This window comes from Chiloscyllium plagiosum, chromosome 11 (assembly GCF_004010195.1).
Source record: "Chiloscyllium plagiosum isolate BGI_BamShark_2017 chromosome 11, ASM401019v2, whole genome shotgun sequence".
Taxonomy (NCBI): Eukaryota; Metazoa; Chordata; class Chondrichthyes; order Orectolobiformes; family Hemiscylliidae; genus Chiloscyllium; species Chiloscyllium plagiosum.
Genome location: NC_057720.1, coordinates 72,819,606 through 72,845,189, shown reverse-complemented (window position 1 = coordinate 72,845,189; position 25,584 = coordinate 72,819,606). Strand labels below are relative to the sequence as shown.

The following is a 25,584-nucleotide window of genomic DNA, read 5'->3' as shown; positions in this document are numbered from 1 at the left end:
ATATCTAGAAACTCTTTTACAATGGATGTTTTTCCTGATAGAGTTTAGACAATCTGCCTAATGCTTAAAAATCACACAACACCAGGTTATAGTCCAACAGGTTTAATTGGAAGTACACTAGCTTTCAGAGCGACGCTCCTTCATCAGGTGATTGTGGAAAGGAGCGGCGCTCCAAAAACTAGTGTACTTCCAATTAAACCTGTTGGACTATAACCTGGTGTTGTGTGATTTTTAACTTTGTACACCCCAGTCCAAAACCGGCATCTCCAAATCATGCCTAATGCTTGATAGTGTTGGTCTGTATTGTGTTGTAAATTTTGCAGCAGAATCAGGCTCTCCAGAGTTCAGGCTTAGGACTTTAATGCTTTCCAAAGAAGGAGCTATATCCACTAAGAAAACGTTTTTCTGTGCAGGGGCATCAACAAATCATGTGTTTTCTCTACCATCCTAAACTCGCCTCATTAACAATGCACCACACCTTTATGCTTGTCTGATGCTATCATGATTCTCCCAATCCCAGAAGTGAAAGTCCTTGCCCCTTTTGGAATATCCTGGGATTGCAGATGCTGGTACCATCTTTGATCCCCAGGCATGCACCTAGTCAAGCGTTGGTAGTCCATAGATGCCCCAGCTCCAGATCAATGCTTCTCATGGCACTGAGATGACACAGCTGACACTTCCTTGCACATGTAACTACACTATCACTGTTTAAGCACAAAGCCACACAGCTCCTCTCTCCTTAGCTTTGTCTCATCTTATGACCCTCTAAGGACTCTGCTCTACTCTTTGTACAATGCCCGCTGGATAAGGATAAGATGCTGGGTTCAAACCCATCACTTTTATTCAGCAACAACAAAAGGAAACAAAATGAAACAAACAGACTGAAGTTGCATTTGCCTTTCGGAACAGAAACGGGCTGCTACGTCTGTCAAGAACCAACAAATGTACAGTCAATGAACAAAGAAGGGGGATCCAATTAATCCCTCCTCATTTGAAAGATGAATGACTTTGGAGTATCCCATCCGGAACTGTAATGAATTGGGGACAAACCAGGAGTGTGATGAAATGCTTCCTACTTGCCTGGATGGGTGCAGCTGCAACAACACTCAAGAATCTTGACACCTTCCAGAACAAAGAAGTCCACTTGAATAGAACCCCTTCCCCACCTTTAACATTCACCTCCACTACCATTCACACATGTTAGCAGCAGAACCACTGACAAGAAACACGGCGACACCTCATCAAGTCTCATTCAACAGTAAGGAGAAAGTGAGGACTGCAGATGCTGGAGATCAGAGCTGGAAATGTGTTGCTGGAAAAGCGTAGCAGGTCAGGCAGCATCCAAGAAGCAGGAGAATCGACGTTTCGGGCATGAGCCCTTCTTCAGGAATGAACAAAGAATGAACAAAGAATGAACAAAGGAACAGGAAGATTCCTGAAGAAGGGCTCATGCCCGAAACGTCGAACGTTTCGGGCATGAGCCCTTCTTCAGGAATCTTCCTGTTCCTTTGTTCATTCTTTGTTCATTCCTGAAGAAGGGCATTCAACAGTAACCCTATAGTGACTGCTACCAGTTACAGGGACAAGGGCAGCAGATACATGGGAACACTACCACATGCAAGTACACCTTCAAGCCACAAATCATCCTGACTTGCAATCATATTGCTGCTCCTTCACCAATGTTGGGCCAAAATCCTGAACATCCCTCCGAACAGCACTGTGGGTGTCCCTTCATCCCAACAACTGCTGTGCTTCAAGAAGGCAGTTCATCTCATGGTCTCTGGAGAAATTAGGAACGGGCAATAAAGGCTGGCTTAGCTAGCAATGCCCACACTTTGTGAATGATAGGTTTTTCTTTTAAAAAGTTAACTCTGATGGATTGAGATGTCACATGGAGAAGGCAATGGGGTATCTTTAGCTTCCAAAGCTGCTTAAGAAGATACAAGGATGCAACATATCCTTTTGTTTGCAGGGTTACTGACTGCCTTTGTCCCGATGAGTGGAAGATGGAAAGCTTTGGCAATTTTATCTCTTCAAAACGATTGATTGATTGTTCAATCTGAGAAAATCACTGTGTGCAGCATACTAATTACCTTTCCCCTCAGTGTGCTTTTTATTAAACTTGTGAGAATACACCCAGCACTTAACGAGACAAGTTTGAATGGAGCTCTTTTATAGCTCGATTTGGTGGAAAGACGCTCAACAGAAAATCCTGAAACGAGGAGCACAACCAGATATTAACGCTTAGTGAAACCTGAGCCAATACAGATGGTCTGAGCATAAATAGTACTGTGTTAAGAATAGGAAGGTCTTCATTCAGAAAACACACCCAGTTTGCATTGATACAAGCATTATTTTGTTGGATTGATAAATTCTTCATGTGGTTTGACCTTATTTGTGCTTTTCATCAATTACGCACCAAGAGTCTCAATTGAGCTCTGCATTCCTACCACATTCAGTCGTGAACCTTACTGGTAAAAACTGATAAGGGATGGCTCCACCAATATCCCCATTCTCTATGAAGTGGGGGGTGCGCAGCACATCAGTGCAAAAGACAAGGCTGATGCATTTATTTTAGGTCTGCACTCAATGGAGTTTAGAAGGGTGAGGAGAGATCTGATTAAAACTGACAGAATGTGGAGAACTAGCAGAATAGGCTAGGACCCAAGGGCAAAGCCCCAGAGAGGAGGGATGGCCCATTAGAACTGAGATGAGGAGGAATGTCTTCAGCCAGAGGGTGGTTAATCTATGGAATTACTTACTGCAGAAGGCTGCGGAATCCAAATCACTGAGTGCATTGAAGTCAGATTTAGATAGGTTCTTGAGAGTAAGAGGATGAAGGTTTTACAGGAGAAGATGGAAGATCAGCCTGATCGAATGGCAGTGCAGACTTGATGGTCTCCTGCTGCTCCTATATCTTATGGCCTTGAGGCAATTATCCTCAATCGAAAGTGCTGAATGGATGATCCATATCAACCACCTTCGGAGGTTTCCAGCATGAGAGATGCCAGTCTTCAACCAATTTGTTTCACCAGTTTTATATCAAAACATTATTGCAAAAGATAAATCCAAAGACATGCAGGTTAGGTGGATCGGCCATAGGGAATGCAGGGCTACAGGATTAGGAGGTGGGTTCGGGTGGGATGCTGTTTGAAGGGTTGGTGTGTGGACTCGATGGGCCGAATGGCCTGCTTCCACACTGTAGGGAATTTTTTTAAAAATTCTATTCTACTGGAAAATCTATAGGTCTTGACAAATAATCTGGCAATAGTAATGAATACTCAGGGTAGTGTCCTAGGCTCAACCATCTTCAGTTGCTTCATCAATAACATTCCCTCTATCATAAGGCTAAAAGTGGCGATATTCGCCTATGGTTCCACAATGTTCAGCACCATTCACAACTCCTCAGACACTGAAGCAGTCCACATTCAAATGCAACTGGACAATATCCAGGCTTTGGCTGACCAGTGGCAAATAGCCACACGATCATCTCCAACAAGAGAGAATCTAACCACTATCTTTGGACATTCAATGGATTTACCACCACTGAATCCCTCACTATAAACAAGGAATGCTGGCCAGCCAGCAACATCCACATCTCACAAATGAATAAATAAAAACTATCAATGTCCTGGAGTTTTTGTTGACAAGAAACTGAACTGGACTAGCCATATAAAAACTGCAATTAAAGAACAGGTCAGAAGCTTGGAATCTTGCAGTGAGTAACTTACCACTTGACTGCCAAAAGCCTGTCGCTTATCTACAAGGCAAAGTCAGGAGGGTGATGGAATGTGTACCATCTACAAGATGCGCTACAGAAATTCACCAAGGCTCCTTAGATAGTGTCTTCCAAACCCATAACCACTCCCATCTAGAAAGAAAAGGGCTGCAGATCCATGGGAACACCACCACCCGCAAGTTCCCCTCCAAGCCATTCACCATCCTGACTTGCTGCTTCTTTGCTGTCATTGAGTCAAAATCCTAGAATACCACCTTAATGGCATTGTGGGCCTATTCAAATCAAATGGACTGCAACGTTTCAAGAAGGCAGTTTGCCAACTTCTTCTCAACCTCATCAAAGGTAGGCAATAAGTGCTGGGTCCAGCCAGCGCACCCACATTCCATGAGTGAATGAATAAAGAAAAAGAGAATTATACTATTGCTCTTTAGCATTCAATGGAGCATTATCATCAAATTCCCTATACTGTGAGTTATCATCGACCAGAAACTAGACTGGACGAGGTAATAAATGCTGTTTAGTCAGCAATACCGACAATCCATGAAAATGAAAGCTTATTGGAGAGAAAAACAAAAAAGGCCACATTTTGGTTTTCTCAATTAGACATAAATTAATTAATGAGTTCACCTTTACTGATGCTATGTGTATGAAATCTCATATTGATTGAGACATTTTGCTTTTTGTTTGTCTTTTGTAAACTGGTCGGATTTTAAACTCAGGAAAGAATAAGGCTATAGTGTCAACTGATAGAGACAGTGTAAATGGAGATGCTCTGTAAACTGATCCAAAACATAAACTGTTAAAAACTGTGAACTGCTGAACCACAATTTCTCGAACATTTTGTAAAGATCTTTGATTGACAAACTTGAAATAAATTAAACTATACAAACAAAGGGCTATCTTGTCACCATGACAATTGAACTGGGAATGATGACAGCAGACATCCATTAAGAGGGCATATTTCAAGCAGAAGTGGTTTTGAGCTTACCCTGAAGCAGGCTATTTTCTGAAACTTATGGAGTGGTAGCCTTCTCAACACAAATTGCTCCCAGCAGACAGAACCACCCTAATAAAGTGTGAGTTCGAGATAGGTTTCAAGCACTGATGTGCTGAGATGTGCCCCTTTCTAATGTTGAACTTATCCTTCAACTTAAAGAGCCAAAGTGTTTATTTGATTATGTTACAGGTCCACAGGCCTTAAAAGCACAAGTAGGCCACTTAGCCCCTGGAGCCTGTGTTCCACCACTCAATAAGATCATGGCTGATTTGATTGTGACGCCAACTCCACTTTCAGTCCAAAGCTGTTGACTGATTTGTCTATTAAAAATGAATAATTTGAATGACCCAGCCTCCGTTGTCTTCTGTGGAAATGGTTTCTATGCGCTGATGATATTCAGAAAATAAAATCTCATTTTCATTCAAAAATGGAAAGCTGATTTTTTAAAATTGTGTCCTCTAGTTCTAGTTTCTCCCACATATATTCTCTCACTGTCCACTCTACCAATTTCACGCAGGATTCTTGTATGTTTCAACAGGGTCACTTCTCATTGTTCTAATTCTGAGATAGATACTGAAGAGAGAAGTGACAATAGTCATTGCTAGAGGAATCTCTCTCCACATTAATGTACTTAAAAGTACAAATTAACCACTACTAAAAAGTTCTGATCTCGCAACTTCTGGATATGTTACAGATGCTTCATGATACTGCACTGGAAAGGACTGCATTATAGCATGTCCTGAGGCATAAAAGGCACTAAATGGATTGCCAGTTTCTGTCTTTCTGAGCTTCTTCATTTCTTAGTTTCTATCTTTATGTTCAAGGATGTTAACTGATATAGGATGGATTATAAAAATCACAGCAACAATTTCCAGGATTCACAGAAAGCATTGACAAAAATGTTTAATTCCTTTTGTATTGTTCTAAGTGAGTATGGAGTAAGTTTCTGATTCTACTATTTGGAAACTTGCATTGTCAAAAAAATAGAAATATCAACAATTGCCAACATTAATGATCTAACCACGTGTTTTTTTAAACACAGCTACATTATGCATAAGATCAAAATGCAGATTTCAGGAAAAATAAAAATACAGAAGAATAATTCTCACCTTTTCAAGTTTAGACAAAGCCAGTGAATAGCAGTCTTTAGCCCTGAACTGCATGAATCGCATATTGGCTGGATGTGTCAATTCTGTGATAATACTAAGACTGGAGAATAACCTACATGCAGAAGGAAAATGGAGAAGACACGATTGGTCATTGCTGGGTTATACTCATATCAACTAAAATTACGAAATTTTAAACATAGTGATTTGTTTTCTTATAGTGATCCAAACCATGATTCTAGTGACACCTAAAGAAACAAGTATCCCATCAATTTATGTGGATTTATAATTAAAATGAATAATAGGGTATAATTGGCTTCATGTGATGCCCAGCTATCCACAGACCTGGCCATCCTCAGAGGGCATGGTGAGCACAAGGAGAAAGTCCCCAGGAAGGTCTGAGGTCACAAACAAAGTATGATACGTGGAGAATAGCCCGTGGATAGGTGTGGGCATGAACAGAGAACACAGAAGGTACTTGGGCCACCTTTGTTTCCACTCAACAGGCAAGACAACATGGTCACGACGAACACAGTTGAATTGTTCACATTGTCCATTACCATCTGGATGATAGAGAGGGGTGCAGCTTTTGGCAAAGCCATAGATCTGGCAAAGCTGTTGCAGGATCTTGCTCTCAAAATTGCACCCCTTATCCCATTGACTATGCCAAAAAACATAACAGGGGATTTGCACATACATATGGCTCAAAATTCATTAAGGAGGGATTCTTCATACTGCTGGTGTCAGGTCAATACAAACAGGAAGGGAAATTAAGGATCAATAAGAACTACATACTGTCCACTATGTACATGGAAGAACATTATGGACAACACTACACTGAGGAATTCCTTTATCTGCCTGCCCTCCCTTCCTATTAGCAAAGACACTGTTTTGTTTCCAGTGACAGTCCATTTGACTGCTCCAGTTGCCCTCCCTCATTGTCACCATGTGTTGCTGGAGGTCCTATTACAGCGAAGAGAGCCTGCTTCCATTTTGAATTACCCTCTCACTTGCTTATGTGTCTTCAGATGCTGTGCACTTTTTATAATGGAAGATAACTGTCATGTCTTCTAGTTTAGGCATCCTGCCCACTGTCCTTAATTAGATAGTCAGCCAAACCCCTCCTCTAACCATTAATTGTCCATACACACTCGAGCCAGTAATAGGCCACCTCATGGAAAATCACTCAGTAACTGTTTTCCACATAGTGTGCTTTTCTGATTGACATTTCAGCCTGGAATTGGAAGACTTCAAGGGTGATAACCTACCCATAGAGGGAATTGTGGTTAATGGGTCAAACAGTAAAGGAAACAATCTTGGCTGTGGATTTGATGTGAGAAAGGAAGTACAAGTTGACCCTGAAGAAGGGCTTATGCCCGAAACGTTGATTCTCCTGTTCCCTGGATGCTGCCTGACCTGCAGCGCTTTTCCAGCAACACATTTTCAGCCCTGAGCAGTATGTTAGAGTTAACTTGCTGTGACAGCTGAAAACTTAACCGAGCCACAACAAGAGAGGAATCCTTGCTGGTTGGTAGTTTGGGACACAATAGGATTACAATGTCATCAGCCTCCTTCCCTGAACCCCAATCATTGCAAATATAGCTCTTTGTTGAAAGAATTGTGAAAGTTTGAGGGAATCAAGTCAGGACAATATCACAAAAATAGACAACAATGCAGGAGAGTAATGATGATAGAATGAAGGCAGTGTAAAGATACAAGAGATTGAGCAGAAATGTGAGAGATAATACTGAGGACGAGATTGTATCCTAAAAGGATTTATATTTTGATGTGGTTTCCTTTTGCTTGAATACAATGAAGAAGAAAATTTAGAAATTATTGTCTTTTCTGTCCATGATTTAGTAACAGCCTTCCCTTTACTGAATGGCAAAACAATGGAGAAGCAAGCCTCTTGCCTTTTATTAAACTGAGATTTGCAATGTCTTTTCTTTATTTAAAGCTTAATAACATAACATTTGATAAAATAGCTGTCGTTCAGTTGGGATTTCAGGTTGCTGACCCCAGGTTGATAGGAAAATGAGGACCAGATAAAGGAGAGAGCCATGAAATCGACTTTGACTCTAGGTTGCTCACAGAAACAGAAGCTAATTAGGATGAAACAAACCTGAGGCTAGAAGAACACAGCAAGCCAGGCAGCATCAGGAGTTGGAGAAGTCAACATTTCGGGTTTAACCCTTCTTCAGGACTGGTGGGTGGGTGTAAGGGGGGATAAAGAAGATGGGGGGGAGGTGGTAGTGAGGTAGGGATAGGTGAATGTAGGTCGTGGGTACGACCTGGTTGGTCAGTTGGAGGAATGAATCCGGTTGGTTCTTGGAGGGAAAGGTTGATCAGAGGAATGGAAGGAAAGTTATTTGAAACTGGAGAACTCAATGTTGAGTCTTCTGAGCTGTAGGCTGCCCAGGCAGAAGATGAGGTGTTTTCCTCCAATTTGCGGTTTGGTCCATTGTGGCAATGGAGGAGGCCGTGGATGGCCATGTCGGAAAGGGAGTGGGAAGGGGAATTAAAATGGGCGGTGACTGGGATGCTCAGTGAAATGTGCCCTGAGTTTACATTTGGTCTCCCCACCTATCTATCCCTCACCATTCCTACCCTCCATCCTCCCCACCTCTCCCCTTCATCTGCAACTCCCCTTACACCCCCTCCCCTCCCAGTTCAGAAGGAGGGTTACACCTGAAATGTTGACTTCTCCACCTTCTGATGCTGTCTGGCTTGCTGTGCTCTTCCAACCTCCTGCTTGTCTATCTTGGATTCCAGCATCTGCAGTTTTTTCTGTCTCTAATGAAACAGACCTGAGGCAGATTAATTTCCAGCAGTAGTCAGAACTGCATGGAGACTGGGACAAACTGTGCAAGTAGTTCAGGCATATTGAGAAGCTGGGTGGTTTCTAACCAGAGCTGACTGTTCAACGCACCTGGATGTCAATGAATGACTGGATGAAGGTGTCCCTTAGGGAAGCTGTGCATCAGGTTTGTTATAAATTGAGTGTTGACAGTTCTTGCAGTGACAAGAGCCTTTTGCTGGTAATTATAACAGTGGGGGTCAAATGGAGTGAGGCAGTTGTCTGAGACCACTTGTTCAAATCATCCATTAGGAAACTGAAGGACCACTGATGGAAGCCAGCATTGTGAAGGACTATGGAACTGTACATTATGCCAAGTGTGTTGGAGGAACTGCCAGTAAACCCATCAGATCTACTTGTATTTAACTAGCTTTTTGAAGCATGAATTATAGTTTGTGTTGATTAATATTTGCCTGTTAGTTCATGTTTAATTTATATTGATTTTGAATTTAAAAATTAAAGCATTGTTAATTGGGTTTTCTATTGTCATCACTTGGGAAGTTCAGTTCTTTAATGTTATTCATCTCCACAGATACTATAACAAGAGTCTGACAGTTCCATAGTGCTAGATATAGCTTTTGTTACATTTAGATAGTTATTACTATTGCCATTACAACACAGTGGTTTTGTATTCTGTGTAATCAATCTAGCTTACTTTTCACAGTCATGTATTTTCCAACACTGTTAAAATGCTATAGTAGTTTGTAAAAGAAACATAAAATAAAAAAAACTTAATCAAATACTGTACTCCTGTCATTAGCCTGTTGCGAAGACACGAGGAAATTCAGCAACCTAATGTTAAAATGAAACAACTTGCTGTGATATAAATTAAGATATGATTCAAATCTTCAAATCAAAATCTTCACCTTGCCCTTCAGAAACAGAAGAGACAAGAATGCAACCTCTTTCAAATTAAATAATCCATGGTAAATGAGTATTATATGCCAAACATTTATAGGACAGTAAGGACTGAAGAAACAAGAGAACTCTAGGAATTTAAATGGTGTTATGCAATGTGTGGCCAAAGCTCTTACCACTTGAGGCTTTTTGAACTCTGGTAGGGTTTCATTGAAGTTCACTGGTTCATTTTAATTTTCAGATACTGAACACTGTATGATGTCATAATTTGCTGCAGCATGATAATAAATAACATCTGTCAGTTAGACTTGACCTTTTTTTCCCAATTAGGATGAAATGTCACTGAAAGTGTGAGTGGATAATATGAAGTGAGGAAAATCGAGCATTAGGTATGAGTGAGCTGTATATCTCCTTAGCAAATCAGTTTGAAGATATGTGAAATTAACAGAGGAAGTTGTATGGTGGCTCATTGATTAGCGCTGCTGCCTCACAGCGCCAGGGACCCAGGTTTGATTTCCACCTAGGGTGACTGTCTGCGTGGAGTTTGCACATTCTCCCGTGTCTGCGTGGGTTTTCTCTGGGTGCTCCAGTTTCCTCCCACAGTCCAAAAATGTGCAGGTCAGGTGAATTGGCCATGCTAAATTGCCCGTAGTGTTAGGTGCGTTAGTCAGGGGTAAACATAGGGTAGGGGAATTGGTCTGGGCAGGTTGATTTTCAGAGGGTCGGGGTGGATTTGTTGGGCCGAATCGCCTGATTCCATACTGTAGGGAATCTAATCTAAGAAGGACCGAAGTGAAGGGTGCAATAGAGTGGATGAATTTATCCTCAAATCAATTAATGAAAAACAGAGGGTGAAACAAAGATCTGGTTCAAAGAATGAAAGAAACTAAAAGGCAAATTAAATGCAAATACAAAATTATTATCTACAACGAAACTAAAACTCAAAATTATGAGACTCCGCAATTGTAATTGTTTGGAATCTCAAAGGGGTTGACTGACAATAATTAACACTTCTCATGTGATTAAAAAAGTTCCTCAACTGAAATGGACAAGACTGAACTTTGTGATAATGTTAGCTTACATTTACCTCACAAATATAGCTGGTCGATTCTTTTCAATGAAGAGATGCAATTTATGCAAACCCAACAGCAAGGCAACACACATCTTGGATAGCAAGTTTGGGTTTCAACGTCTGCCATTTGCTAATGTTGCTGCAGCATTTCAACATCAAGAATTATTGAGCTAGTAAGCACTATTAACCTTGACCGTTTTCAGTGGGAGTAACTATAAATAGCTATATGCTAAAACATGAGGACCAGTAAGTTGGGCAAATTTGTCCTTATTGTAGTTTTGACAGTAAATTTGATAAAATAAGCATAAATACACTGCATAAATAGGACTTCACAATGAATATGTACATTCAGCAAGCAACTGAACTGTGCAATATAGGTCAAGTATATATGGCTTGAATGTTTACCATATAATAACAACATGGAAAAACACTGCAGAATTATGCTCAGCAGTCTTGGTTAATAGAGTTCATTAAGGCATATTATACCAGTGTAACAGAACCCACACCAACAATACAATTATTAACATTATTAATCCATTTCTGCAATTATAAGATACATCTGAAAGTGTTTGACCTAGTAACATTAGAATAAGTTATAATAATGTTCTGTTTAACTACTCAAAAGGATTTAAAGAAGGTACCTTGGGCAATATGATGATGTAGTTACTGGATAAAAAGAAATGAAACTAAAAATCTAAATTGCATTATGTTCTAAATGAAGCCTGTAAAGGACTTCACTTATTCTTTACTCTGTCCTGACTTGGCTATCCACCTTTTCAACAAATCGGAACTAGGATATTGAAAATTCACCTTCCATTTTCTTGATAGGTACTGAACCATATGACAACCCTAGAGACTGTAGCATTTAAGGAATATTCAAATGAGCACTTGCAATATCAGGTATATAAGGCGACAGACCAAATGTTAGAAAATGGTATTAGAGTAGATGGTTGTTTTTGATTGCTGTAGGTTCGATAAGTCGAGGGGCCTTTTATTGTGCTGTGGATCTCTATGCCACTATAATCATTTCATACATTATTAAGTCTTATTTTGTGGTCATTTCTTTATGCTTATTGCATAATTGCATAACATTTTCATCTTTTGCATATTGCAGAAGAATCTTCTCCAATCACTTCAGCAATTTATCATGATGGCTTGACTTGAATGATTTTTAAAGGATATAATAGCTTCAGGTACAATAAAATCCCTCATGCATTTTGCCAATTTCTAACCCATTTGCCATAAAAGTTTGAAATCGCTTTGTATTTGTTTGTGAAGCACTTTATGTGATGCATTTAAAGACACCACAGTTTATCAACTGGCCCAAAGTAGTTTAATGCCTATCATTTTTCCGATCTTATGGATTGTGATAACATTTTCTGAGAAGAAGAATGAAAGGCTATGGGAATACTTTCAGAGTGAAGCACTCTCCATTTGTTCGGCTTTTTATAAAAACTAACAGAATTGAAGTAGATGTAGAAAGGATTTTCGATTTAGTGAATTATTCCCTTCCCATGGAGACCTGCCACATTAGATCTCCACTTACCCTTGGTATTGCTACCTATTATACTGTATGCTCAGAATTGATTTTCTCTGGTCTGGACGGAAAGTCAAAATGGCAGGTCTCTACGGGAGGGGAAATGATTCACAATAAATGTATGTCAGCTCTTGAAAAAAGTTTCTTGAAGGCTAAATTGCAAACATTCCTGAAAACTGGGATTGTGATGCATAACTCACACTTATCAATATAGAGTCAATATTGAGAGTGAATGTGCCTCTTAAAACTAGCCTAAACTGCTGAAAGAGAAAGTCTATTATGGTAGAAGCAGCTGGTGGGAGTCATGCTTGGAGACAATCGCAGTTAGGAAACAGTGAGGAGTGGCACAACAAGGGAGAGAACAAGAATACAAGGACAGTGAATGCAACTTTAAATGCCACATCTATTAAACCCAAATCTTAAATCCAGATTTTGCAAGTAATAATGCTGCCAGCTAGTTAACTACAACAGCTACCAGCTAAACAGACTCAGATATACTTCCTCCTGACCTGCCGGACAAGGTGGCACACCTTAGGGGCAGCACAGTGGCTCAGTGTTTAGCATGACCACCTCACAGCAGCAGGGACCCGGAGGTGTGACTGTCTCGGGCGACTGTCTGTGTGAAGTTTGCAAACGGTCTTGCTAAATTGCCTATAGTGTCCAGGGATGTGTAGGCTAGATGGATTAGCCATGGGAAATGCAGGATTACAGGGATAGGGTAGGGAGGGGGTCTGGGTGGGATGCTGTTCAGACAGTTGACGTGGTCTCAATGGGCCAAATGGCCTGCTCCCACACCATCAGGATTCTATGATATTGGAAGTTGGTGTTTGTCCTGATAGGGAGATGCCAAACTAAATGGTCTGACCTCCATGGATGATGGGACTATCTAAGATGACAGCAACCTCATACTCGACCCTCCTTCTTATGTCCCACATAGTCCTCATCTTACATTCTCTTCTGATCTTTGAAGACAATGCATACATGCATCTTTGCTTTTCTACCTTCTGCTCCATAACCAAAACCCTTCTGTTCTTTTTTTGCCCCAGAAGAATATCTGGCCGGTAATGGAAGAAAAACAAGGAGGAAGCGATGATGAAAACAAACAGCAATCACTTGAGTTGACCATCGCAGCCACCAGCTCGGTTACTGACACTGCATGTATCTTTGAGGAGAGATTAAAGACGGGATCCGCTTGTGATGAGATACCAGACACAAATGGACTGCAACAAAAGCTGGAAGCAAAGATACCACAGGCACTTGCTCACCAGAGAGTGAGTGTGAACACAGGTTTAGTCCTGTACATTGGAACTCAGCTGAGAACTTTGATGTGACTTTACAGACCGAATGTAACCAGTGTGGAAGTGGTGACCAACTGCATTTACACATTCATCAACCCAACTGTGATGGAGCTCCAGGTAACTGATCTTGCAGCTTTCATTACAGCACACCTATGGAGCAACTACTCAATGTCTGCAAAGTGCTGGACAAACTGAGACCAATTGTTGCCATTCTAACTCAAAATGTTTGCAAACTACAGCATGCAAAGGGACATGCAGGATATCACAGCTGACCAGCAACGTGTCCTCTAAGACATTACTGACAGACTGCCCAGGAGAGTGACTGGAGCTCCGTTGAGAACAAACCTCTCTCTCAAACCTCCCACACCTCCCATTCTGTCAGTGCCCTCACTGTTGCCAGTCAGTACCAAACCAGACTGGTGCCACCTGAACACAGACCGTTTAGGCTTTAATCTGCTCAAGGACATCATCCAAAACCAGAGTATAGTCGATTAAAAGTTAGACATGTTGCAGCCAGTGCAGCACCACAACAGGCAAAGGCACAAGGAGAACACTCTTATAATTAAGGAAATGTGAACTGACAATGGGTCTTAGGCACGTAGACCCCAAGAAGATGGGACTACAAATAGAGGCATTTTGGAGGTCACTTACAGCTGGAATATTGATAGGATATTAAATATCACCCATAATATAACCAAAAGCTGAACCCCATCAATACATTTGTGAGGAAATAGAAAGTAGTACTGTGGTCTTGTGACAGGAGATGGCTAAGATAGTAAGTAGGAGAAAGTGAGGATTGCAGATGGTGGAGATCAGAGTTCAGAGTGTGCTGCTAGAAAAGCACAGCAGTTCAGGCAGCATCCAAGGAGCAGGAGAATTGACGTTTCAGGCATAAGCCCTTTTCATCAGGAATGAGGTCATTCCTGATGAAGGGGCTTATGCCTGAAACGTCAATTCTCCTCTCCTCAGATGCTGCCTGATTTGCTGTGCTTTTCCAGCACTACACTCTCAACAAAGACAGTAAGTACCTTAATTTCTCAAGTAGGCCAGTAAAAGTCAGTATGGGCTGTGAAGCTCAAATTGAAGCCACCTTACCAAGAAGAAAGGAGAAGCCTAATGAAAATAAATCACCGTAGGCAGAGAAATAGGACTAATTTATTTTTGACTACATATCAATGCTGGGCCAAACCCACAAGCCTACTGCTGTACTGAATAAACTATTGAGAGATCATCAGCAGAAACTTCCAAACAGTGAACAGAGAAATTTGTCAGGGATGTGATGGCTCCACCTAAATTCTTGTAGAATCACAATAATAGCATGTTTGGGCTCCTCCTAAAGATATCCATGCATGCTAAATCTTCAGAAAGCATCTTCATTTATGTGCTCTGTCTCATTCATTCAGGGGGCATGCTCATCTCTATTTGTTCTTGAGAAGTGGATGAGCTGCCTTCTTTAACGGCTCAAGTCTATGTGGTAAAGATACACTCAAATTGGGAGGAGCTTCAGGAATTTGGCCCAGCGACAGTGAAGGATTGGTGGTAGAGTTATACGTCTGGATGATGTGTGGCTTGAAAGAGGCTTTGTAGGCAACGCTGTTTCAATGTATCTCCAGCCTTTGTCCTTCTAGGCCCTGGAGCTGTGGGTTTAGAAGGTGTCATCAAATGAGCCTTCAGAATTTTTTGTAGCTGGTACAAGCTGCTGCCACTGAGCACCAATGGTGGAGGGAGTGAACATTTGTAGATGTGGTGCCAATTCATGGGCTGCTTTGTCCTGAATGGTATCAATCTTCTTGAGTTTTGTTGGAGTTGCACTCATCCAGACAGGAGGGAATATTACATCACACTCCTGACCTGTGCTCTATACATGGTGACAGGCTTTGGGGAATCGGGGTGGATGATTCCTAACCACTGACCTGCCCAATGGTAAAAAAATCCAGTATAGGCAGAAAAGTGAAACAATTTCTTCTGCCTGCATATCCTCACTGCAGGAGCACGTCTGGTACACATTCTGGTCCATGGTAACCACAACGTTGATAGTGAGAGAATTCAATTATCTCAATGTCATTGAATGTCAATGGCCGAAAGTCAGATTCATTATTTTTGGAGACAGGCATTGCCTGGGACTTGTGTGATGCAAATGTTACTTTTAATTTTCCAGCTCAAGCCTTGATATCGTCTTGGTCTTTTATAGCCACCTCATCACCAACATGGCCTTGGTTGCATGTGGACATGGCCTGCTTCAGTATCTGAGTAATCATAAATATGGCTGAACATTGTGCAGTAATTAGTTAACATCCCCACTTCTGACCTTATGATGGAGGGAAGGTCATTGACGAAGCAACTAAAGATGGTTAAGCCAAGGATACTCTCCCAAAGACCTCCTGCAGAGATGTCCTGGAGCTGAGGTGACTGACATCCAACAACCACAACTCTCTATCTGTTCGCTGTATATGATCCATGTGTGTGCATCAATGAATAAGAAGTCGGTTGCCATTAAACCTCTATCATTTATTTTCATTTAACATTCCAGAACACACTTTGTGCCCATTCATAAAAGCCACAGCACTTAGGAGGTTAAATTCCTTCTTGAAACTATATCATGTTGCCAATAGCGAGGTGTGTATTAGAGGGAAATTATTCCATATTCTTCCACTGTTTGTAACAAGAGATAAAGAAGGGAAAGGCTATGAAGGGACTGAAAGACAAGGATAAAAACTTTAAAATGTGGGCATTGGACAGATCAGGAACCAATATTAGTAAGCGAGCACAGAAGTAATGGATGAATAGAACTTAATAAGAATCAGGTCATGACTATCGGAAGTCCAGGTGAGCCCAAGTTTATGGAGGGTGTAAGATGGGAAGCTGGTCAGGTCAGCATTGGAATCATCAAGAATTGATGCAAGAGAAGCATGGATAAGGGCTTCAGCAGCAGATAGACTGAAGAAGGGACAGAGATAGGTAATGCGAAAGAAGTGAAAATAGGCCATGTTGGTGATGAGGTGGCTATAAAAGCCTAAGTAAATAAGAAATTGGACGAAGAGTAGACTATATGGAGACTGTTTTGTGACTAAATGCTGCCATCTTTGGCTTTAATTCCACTTTCCCACACTGTTCCCAAATCCCTTGATTCTCTGCAACATCAGAAATTTGTCACCCTATATTCTGCAAAGGAGCATCCACACTCTTCAGGGTAGAAAATTCCAAAGTTTCATAAACTTTTGTGTGAAGAAATTCCTCCTCAACTCAGTTTGAAATGATCACACCCTTATCCTAATGGTGTTTCTCCATGCTCCAGAACCCCTCACCAAGTGAAACAACCTCTCTGTGTTCCCCTGTCCAATGCATATGCAATCTTGTATATTTCAATAACATCACGTCTTATTCTTCTAAGTTTTGAATAATGTCAGCTAAGTGTACTCAGACTCTAACCAGGGCACAACCCTCTAATCGCAACAACTAATCCTTTGAGAATCCAGTCACAAGCATATCCTTACTTAAATGTCAGGCTACAACAACATACATTATTCCAGGCATGGGCTTACAAAAACTCTGGACCATCGTAGTAAGAATTGTTATTTTTGTATTTTTGCTGAGGTGCCCAGCATCACAGATATTGGTCTTGAAACAGCTTGATGCTCTCCATGTGATATCATGAAATAGCTGAACACATGATATCATGAAATGGCTGAATATTCGATATCATGAAATGGCTGAATACACGATATCATGAAATGGCTGATTATGCAGGATACTGCAAAGGTTCTGACTACATTCCAGCAATAGTACTGAAGACGTGTGCTTCAGAACTAGCCAGCTACAATTCTGGCTATTCGCCAGTCATTGTGGAAATTTGCCCAGGTCTGCATTGCCAAACGAAGCCAGACAAATCCAACCCAGCCAACCACTGCCCTATCAGTCCCCTCTTGACCATCAGCAAACTACTGCAAGAAGTCATCAGAAGTATTATCAAGCAGATTGCAAAGGAAAGCATTTCTCACTGGCGCTCAATTTGGTTACAACAAAAACAAGGAGCAGGAATAGGCCATTCTGCCCCTTCAACCTGCCCTGCCATTCAATAAAATCATCATTGTTTTGATAGTTACCTCAAATCCATACTCCTGTCTCATACTGATAACGGTGCAGCTTCTTGCTGAACAAGAATCTGACCAACACTCCCCTTAAAAAATCCATCCATCATCTTTTCAAGAAGTGTTCCAAAGACTAACATAAATCTTTCTTACCTCATCTCTGTTTTAAAATGGGTGTCTCCTGATTTTTAAACAGTAGTCCACATTCTTGCTTTTACTGTACAAGGAAACATCCGCTTTTGCAAAATCCCTCACTGCCTTTTGAGTTTCAATTAAATAACCTCTCATTCATCTAAAAGTCGATGGATAAAAGTCGGGGCTGTCCAACCTTTCTTCATAAGACAACCTGCTCATTTGAGCTACTAGTCTGAAATGCCAGGGTCATTCGGCTCCTAACCTCACTACATCCTTGGTCCAAATGTGATCAAAAGAACTGAACTCCAGAGGCGAGTTTGGAGTAACCACCCTTGACACCAAGGCAGCATTTCACGAAGTGTGGCAGCAACGAGTCCTAGTAAAACTGGAGTCAATGGGAATCAAGGGGGAAACACTGCACTCGGGTAAAAATCACACAACACCAGGTTATAGTCCAACAGGTTTACTTGGAAGCACTAGCTTTTGAAGTGCTGCTTCTTCATCAGGTGGTTGTGGAGCAAGACTCTGTAAATCCCACTTTCGAAATACAATCAGTCTGACCTAATACTGGGACACAGACAGGCTTTAACCTCACACCTTCAATGCATTATCTGAGTTGAGATGGCACCTATTGTTAAAAGTTACCTTGAGAATATAACTTTAAAAAAGTTTTGGGATTTACACATGAAGGAACCGAAACTAACATGATCATCCTAAAAGATGAAAGACTTAAGCTAAATTTGTTTAATATTACATTCCATGACCCTGCAATCCAGTTGCTATAAATTCTGTGCCTTATGATTCTGCTCAATAATCACCTGAAGAAGAAGCCCTTCAAAAGCCTGTGCTTCCTGTTGGACTATAACCTGGTGTTGTGTGATTCTTAACTTTGTTCACCCCAGTCCAACACCAGCACCTCCAAATCATGACTAGCACAAAGGAAGATGGTTGTGGTGGTTGCAGGCCAAGGATCTCAGCTCCAGCCTGCTTGATGAGCACCCATTCATCACCTCTATTGTTCACTCCCATCGACCAGCAGTGACAGCAGTGTGTGCCATCTACAAGGTGCATTGCAGTAGCTCACCAAGGCTCATTCGATAGTACCTTTCAAACCTCTGACACCTACCACTTACCAGGACAAAGATAGCGGAGCTCGGAAACACCACCACCTGCAGTTTCACCATCTCCTCCCCATAACTCATTGCTATTCCTTCACTGTTACTGGATCAAAGTCCCAGAACTCCCTTCCCAACAGTACTGTCGGTGTCCTGACACCCCAAGGACCACAGCAGTTTAAGGTAGCAGCTCACCACCACCTTCATCAGAGCAAACAGAGATGAGTAATAAACATCGGCCGAGCCAGCGATGTCTAAATCCCAAGAACAATTTTTAAAAAATTCTAATCCCATAGCAAAAAAAAACTAACAAACAATTTCCCTTCCTAATTGTTTGCTGCAGCTGCAGGCTAATGTCAGCGAAAATCAAAATTGACAAGTTTCATGCCTTTTCAAAATATTCTGTTTCCCTTTTTTCACTCTCGTGAATAATCATCATACACTTCACCACAGCATATTCCACCTGCTACCTTGTCACTCACTCACTTGACTTGTCTTTATCGCTTCGCAGCCTCAAACACTTGGCTCAGCAGCTTGTAGTTCCTCCCTACGCCCAAACTGAGTTACATTACTCTCTGTTTCTTTGGCAAGTCAGCGGCATTGTTCGCAACTTTAAGAAAAAAATTAACCTTTTTTTAAAATCAACCTGTTGAGCAATGTTATCGTACACCTCAGGATCAGGTGTGACTTGGAAATGACCAAGGCCCAACACCCCTCCTTGTTTTGCAGTTTTAGGAAGAAACTGTAAGAACTCACAGGCATCATTCAGAATCCGAACAGTATGACTTATTAAAATATGGGTTCCTTCATTCTGGAATCTTTCTACTGGTATATGGATAATGTAGCCTTAAGTGGACAAAACATATAACACAATTTTAAAGCACTACACCAGGGCACACTCTAATCATTAAAGCCTGCCTTGTTGAAAAAGTCCCATCTATCCCTATTCTTCCTATCGACTAACCAATCCTCTATGCATACTAATAAATGACCTCTAAGTCCTTAAGTCCTTTTCTTTTGTATTAAGGTTGTAATTGTTATGGCACATTATCAAAGTCCTTTTTGGAAATCCACTTTCCCTGCCCTCTAAGACAGAACCTCAAAACTTCCCAATAAATTTGTCAAACAGGATTTTCCTTTCTGAGGAGCTTTCTCTGCTATTTCAAACTGTCTTGACAGTGGTTGATTATATGACTTTCTTAATGGCTTGTTTAGACTTCCTTTATAATAGATGACACCAGGTTATAGTCCAATGGGTGTATTTGAAAACGCTAGCTTTTGGGGCATTGCTCCTTCATCATGTGCTAATCCAAAAGCTAGTGTTTTCAAATAAATCCATTGGACTATAACTTGGTGTCATGTGATTTTTGACCTTGCCCAACCCAGTCCAACACTGGCACCTCCACATCATTAATACCAGATTGAAGGGCATACCCAATGACACATTGACCTGACTGGTGTACAATTTCTGATTTACTTCCTCTGTCCTTTCTTCAATAGCATTGTTGCATTTGCTAACTTCCAAACTGCTGGGAGCATTCTAGAACCCCGAAAAATTGGAAAATTACAAGCAGTGCACCTGATATGAGGTCAAGCTCAACATTGGATCATATGGAAGGCTGAGATTGTGAACGGGCCGCTAACACAACTTAATGGCTTAAGTTGCGAGTTCATTTTGTATAAGCAGCAGTCATTTCACTCAGGCAGCTGTTCAATGTTCAGAGCTGAGCAAAACTTTATTCTTATTTGGCTACTAAATTCCCAAAGGCCAGTTTGCAGATTGGGATATGGTGGGGCCTGACAGATGGGCACCATAGTTTCAATCACTATGATTAATGAATCAAGAACAACCTTACTGTCTACACACAAAAATGAAGGCAATAGATGAATGTAAATTTAAGTGTTTGCTGTTTGCTTTTTTTTTCTCAAAAAAATAGGGACAAAGCAATTCAGTGTATTTAAGTAATACATTTGTTCTCAAATTACAAGGGCTCGATTTTAAAAATGTAGCTATCGCTAAAATGCCAGATACAAAATGGTCCACATTTGAAAATAATTATGTTTACGTTTATGGAAACTTTCACTAATTATTATTTTATATTATTTTATAATCAACTAATCATTATTTTATAAACTCAACTGAACCAGTAATCAAATTAAAGGTTGCTTAATTGTAACTGAATATCAGTGAGAATTTCAAGAAGACAGTTTACTCCAGTTCTAACACCTATTTCAGTGTTGGTCCCCACCCCTACTCAGGGTTATGAGAAAAGTTGAGATTCACGAAAATGACTGGAAGGTAAGTTGCCACTGTTTCCTCATTAACTGTACAACCAGGCTTTTTTTCCTTCCTAGTAACAATTACAGAAAGCCAAATTTCCCAATGTTTTAAGTTTATAAAAACTGAACAAGGAATTGTGATTTTTGCAAGAGATTGAGGACCAGAATAAAGTGTTCTTAATGAGAGCATTCTTTGTGAATATGAAACTCTAACAAGAACAAATAGAAATTTTGAAGTATTTCAGTAAATTTCACACAGTTACAGAAGTAAAACTGGACCACGGACCTCTAATGCTGGAAGATTGTTTGGTCAAAAACAGTTTCCTTCGCGATTTGAAGGCGGGAAGGATGACATCATAGCTGTTAAACACATTCGTTGAAATCACCGGCTATTCTCATTCAGAAAGATTTATAGAGCATATAGATTTATCAATAATGAATTAATATTTAATTTCCTGATTGCTCTGTTGGATTTATAAGCAGTACCACCTTACTTGTAGCAGATGGCTACGGTGGGGAAGCTAATGACGAAAATACGTCATTTTCAGAAACATGATAAGAAAACTCATAGGAATGTGGTCTTGAGGATTTACCCTCTTCGTGCTTTAATCCAAGATGCTTTTAAGCATTGAATGTTAAATTTCAAGATGAAAGCCGTTAGATTTTCACAATGCTAAGACAGATGGCCTGAAAGTCTATGGTCTCTAAAGGACCATGAGTAAAATGAGCTTGATCACTCATAACGTAATGACTTATCTTAAAGCACTGTAAAAAATCTGCCAAGTCCTGCAGTAATTGACATTTTTTTCTAACATAAATCATAAGAATATAACATTTGGGAAACATAAAATCTGCATTTAGCACAGTGAGTGTTCTTTTCATTCCTTGGGTGAGGAGTATTACTGGGACAATGTAAGGAGAGCCTTGGATTCCAAATGACCTGAGGCAGAACATAATTCAATTTGGCAACTAAGAGTGTACAATTAAAAGTAATTCTGATTAGTGGTGAGATAAATTAAAATATCCAATGAAATAAATCATTTTCTAATTTGTTTTAAATCCAGCACCAATTAACAAAAATAAAGCCGCCCTTTAGAGATATAATGAAAAAATGTTTAGTGCCCATTAACATCAAAATTTACTCAATTTAATTTTGAGAAAACATAAAATACTGTTTCTCACCAACAAATTAATTTTTATCATCGTCTTTTCTGTTTTAGAAGTTGGAATCTTCTATTTAATGTAACCATTCAGGAGTGTTAAATTCTTTGCTGTTTGGAAGCAGTAAAGAGTAATTCAACATATTTTACCAGAACTGTAATTGTATTAATCAGAAGCAGAGTGTGAAGGTGAAAAAGGAAATCCTCTGCCACTTGTAAGGCATTTTTCAATTGTTGAAATAGTTATGCAAAGCAATTCTCCAATAAAAGGTAAGGTTGCCATAGTCTTACCAGATCATAACTTTATCATTCATTAGAGAGACAACTGGTACTGGTTTCACATGAGGGTCTGCACAGCTCAGGCATGAGGAGAGATTGAAAAGGAGAATTCTTCATGGTAACCTCAGCCAGTGAGGGAATTGAACTCACGGTTCTATAGTATTAATTCCATTTTAAAAGGTTGAAGATACAAATTGCATTTGATCCTGGGCCTCCTCCATCGCCACTCCCTTACCACTTGACGCCTAGAGGAAGAACACCTCATCTTCTGCCTTGGGACCCTCCAACTCCATGGCATCAATGTGTATTTCACCAGTTTCCACATTTCCCCTCCCCCCACCTTATCCCAGATCCAACCGTCCAGCTCAGCACCATCCTCATGACCTGTTTTACCTGTCCATCTTCCTTCCCACCTATCCACTCCATCCTCCCCTCCGCCCTATCTCCATGATCCCCACCTCTATCCACCTATTGTACTCTCAGCTACCTTCCGCCCAGCTCCATCCCCCTCCCATTTATCTCTCGACCCCCGAAGCTCCCAGCCTCGTTCCTGAGGAAGGGCTTATGCCCAAAAGGTCGATTTTCCTGCTCCTTGGATGCTGTCTGACCTGCTGGGCTTTTCCAGCATCATACTCTCAACTCTGATCTCCAGCATTTGCAGTCCTCACTTTCACCTCAAGTAAGATTAGGGCCAATCAAGGACAGTAGTGAGAAGTTGTGCGTGGAGTCCAAGGAAATAGGAGAAGCATTAAATGAATAGTTTTCATCAGTATTCACACTAGAAAAAGACAATGTTGTTGAGGAGAATACTGAGATACAGGCTACTGGGCTAGACTGGATTGAAGTTCACAAGGAGGAGGTGTTAGCAATTCTGAAAAGTGCGAAAATAGATAAGTCTCTTGGGCTGGTTAGAATTTATGCTAGGATTCTCTGGGAAGCCAGGGAGGAGATTGCAGAGCCTTTGGGCTTTGAATATTATATAGTCATTGTCTACAGGCATATGCCAGAAGACTGGAGGATAGCAAATGCTGTCCCCTTGTTCAAGAAGGGGAGTAGAGACAATCCTGGTAATTACAGACTAGTGAGCTGTATTTTGGTTGTGGTTAAGAGTTCAAAAAGGTTATAAGAGATAGGATTTATAGTCATCTGCAAAGGAATAAGTTGATTAGGGATAGCCAATATGGTTTTGTGAAGGGTAGGTCGTACCTCACAAGCCTTACTGAGTTCTATGAGAAGGTGATCAAACAGGTGGATGAGGGTAAAGCAGTTGATGTGGTGTATATGGATTTCAGTAAAGCGTTTGAGAAGGTTCCCAACTGTAGGCTATTGCATAAAATACAGAGGGATGGGATTGAGGGTGATTTAGCAGTTTGGATCAGAAATTGGCTGGCTGAAAGAAGACAGAGGGTGGTGGTTGATGGGAAATGTTCATCCTGGAGTTCAGTTACTAGTTGTGTACTCAAGGATCTGTTCTGGGTCCACTGTTGTTTGTCATTTTTTATAAATGACCAAAATGAAGGCATAGAAGCTTGGGGTAGTAAATTTGCAGATGACACTAAGGTTAATGGAGTTGTGGATAGTGCCAAAGGATGTTGCAAGTTACAGGGGGACATAGATAAGCTGCAGAGCTGGACTGAGAGGTGGCAAATGGGTTTTAATGCGGAAAAGTGTGAGGTGATTCATTTTGGAAGGAGCAACAGGAAATCAGAGTACTGGGCTAATGGTAAGATTCTTTGTGGTGTAGATGAGCAGAGAGATCTTGGTACCCATGTACATAGATCCCTGAAAGTTGCCACACAGGTTGATAGGGTTGTTAAAATGGCATACGGTGTGTTAGCTTTTATTGGTAGAGGGATTGAGTTTTGGAGCCATTAGGTCATTGTGCAGCTGTATGAAACTCTGGTGTGGCTACACTTGGAGTATTGTGAATTGAACTGAATTGAATCTATTGTCACGTGTACCGAGGCACAGTGAAACATTTTGTCTTGTGAGCAATATAGTCAGATCACAGAGTTAAGTAGCATAGATAGTAAATAATAGGTAAACAGCGGCTAAAACAAAGACACAGGTACAGGCGAATGTTAAGAGTTTGTGAGTCCATTCAGTATTCTAACAACAGTAGGGTAGAAACTGTTTTGAAACTGACTGGTGTGTGTGTTCAGGCTTCTGTACCTTCTCCTTATTGCTAGAGTTGTAGAAAAACATTGCCAGGGTGAGATGCATCTTTGAGAATGCTGGCGGCCTTTCCTTGACAGCGGGACCGGTAGATGGATTCTATAGATGGGAGGTTGGCCTTTGTGATTGTCTGGGCCGAGTTCACCACTCTCTGTAACCTACTCCAATCTTGAATGGTACAGTTGCTATACCAGGCAGTGATACATCCTGACAGAATGCTCTTGATGGCGTACCTATACAGTTCTGGTCACCACATTCTAGGAAGAATGTGGAAGCTTTGGAAAGAGTTCAGAGGAGATTTGCTAGGATGCTGCTTGGTATGAAGGGAAGGTCTTATGGGAAAAGGCTGAGGGACTTGAGGCTGTTTTTGTTAGAGTGAAGAAGGTTGAGAGGTGATTTAATTGAGACATATAAGATAATCAGAGGGTTAGATAGGGTGGACAGTGAGAGCTTTTTTCCTCAGATGGTGATGGCTAGCACGAAGGGACATAGCTTTAAATTGAGGGGTGATAGACATAGGACTGATGTCAGAAGGATTTTCTTTGCTCAGAGTGTAGTAGAAGCGTGGAACGCCCTGCCTGAAACTGTAGTAGACTCGCCAACTTTAAGGGCATTTAAATGGTCATTGGATCAACATATGGATGAAAGTGGAATAGTGTAGGATAGATAGGCTTCAAATTGATTTCACAGGTCGGCGCAACATCGAGGGCCAAGGGCTTGTACTGCGCCATAATGTTCTATGTTCTGAAGGACGTTATTAAATGGGGTGGCAATTTTAGCAGAAAGCAATACTTTGCACTATAGTATCAGCTCAAATTGAATGATTTTTTTTCGCTGATTTGCCAAAACTATCTATTGATTTGATTCCATGTCTGCTCAACCCAAAAT

General features: G+C 40.8%; 1 protein-coding gene across 2 annotated transcripts in view; it reads right to left on the bottom strand.

The window, feature by feature from the left end:
• kcnt2 (potassium channel, subfamily T, member 2) overlaps positions 1–25,584 on the bottom strand; it is a 689,705-nt gene that overhangs the window by 232,990 nt on the left and 431,131 nt on the right. For both annotated transcript variants that reach the window (XM_043699803.1, XM_043699804.1), the window contains one exon: positions 5,846–5,957. In XM_043699803.1, coding sequence (XP_043555738.1) covers positions 5,846–5,957 — 112 coding nt within the window. The remainder of the gene's footprint in view (positions 1–5,845; positions 5,958–25,584) is intronic.